The sequence below is a fragment of the Salmo salar genome, unplaced genomic scaffold (genome assembly GCF_905237065.1).
Source record: "Salmo salar unplaced genomic scaffold, Ssal_v3.1, whole genome shotgun sequence".
NCBI lineage: Eukaryota > Metazoa > Chordata > Actinopteri > Salmoniformes > Salmonidae > Salmo > Salmo salar.
The window spans coordinates 691,051-697,500 of record NW_025547587.1 but is presented as its reverse complement, the minus strand read 5'-3'; the positions used below and the strand labels follow the sequence as shown (position 1 = coordinate 697,500).

The following is a 6,450-nucleotide window of genomic DNA, read 5'->3' as shown; positions in this document are numbered from 1 at the left end:
ACTGTAATCTTTCAGTATCTCTCTCTCTCTCCTCCTAAAGTACTGCAGCCTTTCAGTATCTCTCTCTCTCTCTCTCCTCCTAAAGTACTGTAGCCTTTCAGTAACTATCTCTCTCTCTCTCTTCCTAAAGTACTGTAGCCTTTCAGTATCTCTCTCTCCTCCTAAAGTGCTGCAGCCTTTCAGTAACTCTCTCTCCTCCTAAAGTGCTGCAGCCTTTCAGTATCTCTCTCTCTCCTCCTAAAGTACTGTAGCTTTTCAGTAACTATCTCTCTCTATCTCCTCTTAAATACTGTAGCCTTTCAGTAACTATCTCTCTCTATCTCCTAAAGTACTGCAGCCTTTCAGTAACTATCTCTCTCTATCTCCTCCTAAAGTACTGCAGCCTTTCAGTAACTCTCTCTCTCTCCTCCTAAAGTACTGCAGCCTTTCGTAACTATCTCTCTCTCCTCCTAAAGTACTGTAGCCTTTCAGTAACTATCTCTCTCTCCTCCTAAAGTACTGCAGCCTTTCAGTATCTCTCTCTATCTCCTCCTAAAGTACTGTAGCCTTTCAGTATCTCTCTCTATCTCCTCCTAAAGTACTGTAGCCTTTCAGTATCTCTCTCTCTCCTCCTAAAGTACTGTAGCCTTTCAGTAACTATCTCTCTCTATCTCCTCCTAAAGTACTGTAGCCTTTCAGTATCTCTCTCTATCTCCTCCTAAAGTACTGTAGCCTTTCAGTAACTATCTCTCTATCTCCTCCTAAAGTACTGTAGCCTTTCAGTAACTATCTCTCTCTCTCTCCTCCTAAAGTACTGTAGCCTTTCAGTAACTCTCTCTCTCTCTCTCCTCCTAAAGTACTGTTGCCTTTCAGTAACTCTCTCTCTCTCTCTCCTCCTAAAGTACTGTAGCCTTTCAGTAACTATCTCTCTCTCTATCTCCTCGTAAAGTACTGCAGCCTTTCAGTAACTATCTCCCTCTCCTCCTAAAGTACTGTAGTCTTTCAGTATCTCTCTCTCTCTCCTCCTAAAGTACTGTCGTTTTTCAGTAACTCTCTCTCTCTCTCCTCCTAAAGTACTGTAGCCTTTCAGTAACTATCTCTCTATCTCTCCTAAAGTACTGTAGCCTTTCAGTATCTCTCTCTATCTCCTCCTAAAGTACTGTAGCCTTTCAGTATCTCTCTCTCTCTCCTCCTAAAGTACTGCAGCCTTTCAGTAACTATCTCTCTCTCTCTCTCCTCCTAAAGTACTGCAGCCTTTCAGTATCTCTCTCTCCTCCTAAAGTACTGTAGCCTTTCAGTATCTCTCTCTCTCCTCCTAAAGTACTGTAGCTTTTCAGTAACTATCTCTCTCTACTCTCCTCCTAAAGTACTGCAGCCTTTCAGTAACTATCTCTCTCTCTCTCCTCCTAAAGTACTGCAGCCTTTCAGTAACTATCTCTCTCTCCTCCTAAAGTACTGTAGCCTTTCAGTAACTATCTCTCTCTCCTCCTAAAGTACTGCAGCCTTTCAGTAACTATCTCTCTCTCTCCTCCTAAAGTACTGTAGCCTTTCAGTATCTCTCTCTCTCTCTCTCCTCCTAAAGTACTGTAGCCTTTCAGTAACTATCTCTCTCTCCTCCTAAAGTACTGTAGCCTTTCAGTATCTAACTCTCTACGACTCCCTCTCCCCCAACCCCCTCTTTCGCTCCCCCTTCTCTTTCTCTCTCTCTCTCTCTCTCTCTCTCTCTCTATCATCACCCGTCTCCCCCTCCCAACCCCTTCTCTCTTTCGCCCTCTCCCTCAACCCCCTTCTCTCTCCCCATCCCTCAACCCCCTCTCTCTCCCCATCCCCACTCTCTCTCTCTCCCCCTCTCCCAACCTTTCTCTCTTGTCCTCCTCCCCCCCTCTCTCCCCCTCTCCCCACCTTTCTCTCTCTTGTCCTCTTCCCCACCTCTCTCTCTCTCTCTCTCCCTCCCCAACCCTCTTTTCTATCTCCTTCTCTCCCAATCCACACCCACTTTCTCCCTCGCCCCCTCTCCCCCCACCCCTCCCCCTCCCTCTCCCCCCACCCCCTTTCTCCCTTTCTCCCTCTTCCCCAACCTCCTCTCTCTCTCTTCCCGCTCCCCCACCCCCTCTTTCTCTCCTCCTCTCTCCCAACTCCCCTCCCTCCCACACCCCCTCTCTCTCTCTTCCTCTCCCCCACCCTATTCTCCCTCTCCCTCCCCAAACCTCCCCCTCTCTCTCTTCCTCTCTCCCAACTCCCTCTCTCCCACCCCCCATTCTCTCTCTCTTTGCCCCACCCCCTCTCTCTCTCTATCCCTCCCCTTTCTCCCCCTCCTCTCTCTCTCGTTCTCCCTCCCCCTCTCCCCCCACCTCCTCTTTCTCTCTCTCTCTCTCTCTCTCGCTCTCCCCTCTCTCTCTCTCTCTCCCCTCTCCCCCACCTCCTCTCTCTGTTCTCCTACCAGAGGTGTCTCCAGATGGATCCTGACAGGAGGTCACAGTGTTCTGATCTGCTGCAGCACCAACTCTTCACTAACGATGGCTTCCACCTCAGGTAACACACACCTGGTCACACACACACACCTGGTCACACACACACACCTGGTCACACACACACACACACACACACACACACACACATACACCTGGTCACACACACACACCTGGTCACACACACACACCTGGTCACACTCACACACACACACACACACACACACACACACACACACACACACACACACACACGGTAACACATACCTGATCTCACACACACACACCTGGTCACACACACACACCTGGTCACACACACACACCTGGTCACACACACACACACACACACACACACACACACGGTAACACATACCTGATCTCACACACACATTTGAGTTTTATTTTCTATTAAAGATTTTGGTAAAAAAAAAAAGCTTTGACTGTCTGTGTTGAACTGTGCAATAACAACTTTTTCAGGTTTGTCCAGGAGTTGAATGGTAAGATCCAGAAGGATCAGAAAGAGAACTCTCCCCTTCCCAAGATGAACAAGACTACCAAGAAAGACAAGGAGGACGTAGAGGAGAGGACTGGGAAGTACAAGGTCAGACACACACACACATGGAGGTAGACACACACACACACACCACGCACACCAGTGTTAATTTAGTTAACAATAACTATGACGGAAAATACTCGTCTACTTCGTATTTTTCCTGACTAAAACTATAACAATAATAAGACGAGACACCCTGAAAAAAAATGCAAACTATTAGAAATTACTTTTCATTTTAGTTGACGAAAATATGACAATTCCAGAATTCCAACCCAGAATTCCAACCCAGAATTCCAACCCAGAATTCCAACCCAGAATTCCAACCCAGAATTCCACGTGAGACTAAATGGACAATTAATTTGACATGAAGCTCTTTCTCGTTCAAATGCCAGTTGTGGTTGCTTTTATTCCTGTGAGAAAAACACATGCTATTTGTTAAATATTAGGAGTACAGTGATACTTATAATAATAAATAGTTCTTAAAATAAAATCACAGTAATGATGTAAGAATGCTGTTTGTCAACTACAGCTCAGCATTCCAACGCCACAGAGAAATACTCCAAGCTCATCACTAAGCTGTTGTTGCGTCTATATTTTATAATTTTGTTTAGTATACAGTACCAGTCAAAAGTTTGGACAAACTCATTCCAGGGTTTTTCTTTATTTGTACTATTTTCTACATTGTAGAATAATAGTGAAGACATCAACACAATTAAATAACACATATGGAATCAAGTAGTAACCAAAAAAGTGTTAAACAAATCAAAATATATTCTATATTTGAGATTCTTCAAAGTAGCCACCCTTTGCCTTGATGACAGCTTTGCACACTCTTGGCATTCTGTCAACCAGCTTCATGAGGTAGTCACGTGGAATGGATTTCAATTAACAGGTGACTTTTGTTAAAAGTTAATTTGTGGAATTTCTTTCCTTCTTAATGTGTTTGAGCCAATCAGTTGTGTTGTGACAAGGTAGGGGTGGTATACAGAAGATAGCTCTATTTGGTAAAAGACCAAGTCCATATTATGGCAAGAACAGCTCAAATAATCAAAGAGAAATGAAAGTCCATCATTACTTTAAGACATGAAGGTCAGTCAATCCGGAAAATTTCAAGAACTTTGGAAGTTTCTTCAAGTGCAGTCTTAAAAACCATCAAGCGCTATGATGAAACTGGCTCTCATGACAACTGCCACAGGAAAGGAAGACCCAGAGTTACCTCTGCTGCAGAGGATAAGTTCATTAGAGTTACCAGCCTCAGATTGCAGCCCAACTAAATGCTTCACAGAGTTCAAGTAACAGACACATCTCAACATCTACTGTTCAGAGGAGACTGCGTGAAGCATTTCGTGGTCGAATTGCTGAAAAGAAACCACTACTAAAGGACACCAATAAGAAGAAAATACTTGCTTGGGCCAAGAAACACCAGCAATGGACATTAGACCGGTGGAAATCTGTCCTTTGGTCTGATGAGATTTTTGGTTCCAACCGCCGTGTCTTTGTGAGATGCAGAGTAGGTGAACGGATGATCTCTGCATGTGTGGTTTCCACCGTGAAGCATGGAGGAGGAGGTGTGATGGTGCTTTACTGGTGACACTGTCAGTGATTTATTTAGAATTCAAGGCACACTTAACCAGCATGGCTACCACAGCATTCTGCAGCGATACGCCAACCCATCTGGTTTGCACTTAGTGGGACTATCATTTGTTTTTCAACAGGACAATGACCCAACACATCTCCAGGCTGTGTAAGGGCTATTTGACCAATAAGGAGAGTGATGCATCAGATGACCTGGCCTCCACAATCACCCAACCTCAACCCAATTGAGATGGTTTGGGATGAGTTGGACTGCAAAGTGAAGGAAAAGCTCAGCATATGTGGGAACTCCTTTAAGACTGCTGGAAAATCATTCCAGGTGAAGCTGGTTCAGAGAATGCCAAGAGTGTGCAAAGCTGTCATCAAGGCAAAGTGTGGTCAAAATAAAGAAAAACCCTTGAATGAGTAGGTGTGTCCAAACTATTGAATGGTACTGTATTTATTTATATATATATATATATATATATAAAAGTTTTGTACTCAGTATATACTATATATATATATATAGTATATACACCGAGTACAAAACACCCCCCACACACACCCTTGCCCTTAGAACATCCTCGATTCATTGACTCTACTGATATTGAAAGCGTTCAACAGGGATGCTGACCCATGTTGACACCAATGCCTCCCACAGTTGTGCCAAGTTGGCTGGACATCCTTTTGGTGGTGGACCGTTCTTGATACACACAGGAAACTGTTGAGTGTAAAAAATCCCAGCAGCGTTGTAGCTCTTGACACACTCAAATCGGTGCGCCTGGTACCTACTACCACACCCCGTTAAAAGGCACTTAAATCTTTTGTCATTCACCCTCTGAATGAGCAACGTACACAATCCATGTCAGTTGTCTCAAGGCTTAAAAATCATCTACCCTGATTGAAGTGGATTTAACAAATGACATCAGTAAGGTATCATAGCTTTCATCTGGATTCACCTGGTCAGTCTGTCATGGAAGGAGCAGGTGTTCTTAATGTTTTGTACACTTAGTGTATATTCCGGACTCTGACATTTCTCGTTCTGATATTTCTTCATTTCTTTCTTCTTTACTTTTTGGGATTATTTGGGTGTTGTTTTGTATTGTTAGGTATCACTGCACTGTTGGAGCCAGAAATACAAGCATTTAGCTAGGTTTTACTGCATTGTTGGAGCTAGAAACACAAGCATTTAGCTAGGTATTACTGCACTGTTGGAGCTAGAAACACAAGCATTTAGCTAGGTATTACTGTTGGAGCCAGAAACACAAGCATTTAGCTAGGTATTACTGTCGGAGCTAGAAACACAAGCATTTAGCTAGGTATTACTGTTGGAGCTAGAAACACAAGCATTTAGCTAGGTATTACTGTTGGAGCCAGAAACACAAGCATTTAGCTAGGTATTACTGTTGGAGCCAGAAACACAAGCATTTAGCTAGGTATTACTGTTGGAGCTAGAAACACAAGCATTTAGCTAGGTATTACTGTTGGAGCCAGAAACACAAGCATTTAGCTAGGTATTACTGTTGGAGCTAGAAACACAAGCATTTAGCTAGGTATTACTGTTGGAGCCAGAAACACAAGCATTTAGCTAGGTATTACTGTTGGAGCCAGAAACACAAGCATTTAGCTAGGTATTACTGTTGGAGCTAGAAACACAAGCATTTAGCTAGGTATTACTGTTGGAGCCAGAAACACAAGCATTTAGCTAGGTATTACTGTTGGAGCCAGAAACACAAGCATTTAGCTAGGTTTTACTGTTGGAGCTAGAAACATAAGCATTTAGCTAGGTTTTACTGTTGGAGCTAGAAACACAAGCATTTAGCTAGGTTTTACTGTTGGAGCTAGAAACACAAGCATTTAGCTTGGTATTACTGTACT

The 6,450-nt window shown here is 43.6% G+C and overlaps 1 protein-coding gene across 4 annotated transcripts in view; it reads left to right on the top strand.

The window, feature by feature from the left end:
* LOC106578160 (cyclin-dependent kinase-like 2) overlaps window positions 1–6,450 on the top strand; it is a 31,643-nt gene that overhangs the window by 20,610 nt on the left and 4,583 nt on the right. For all 4 annotated transcript variants that reach the window (XM_045711397.1, XM_045711398.1, XM_045711399.1 and 1 more), the window contains exons 7-8: window positions 2,423–2,511; window positions 2,925–3,048. In XM_045711397.1, the coding sequence (XP_045567353.1) occupies window positions 2,423–2,511; window positions 2,925–3,048 (213 nt within the window). The remainder of the gene's footprint in view (window positions 1–2,422; window positions 2,512–2,924; window positions 3,049–6,450) is intronic.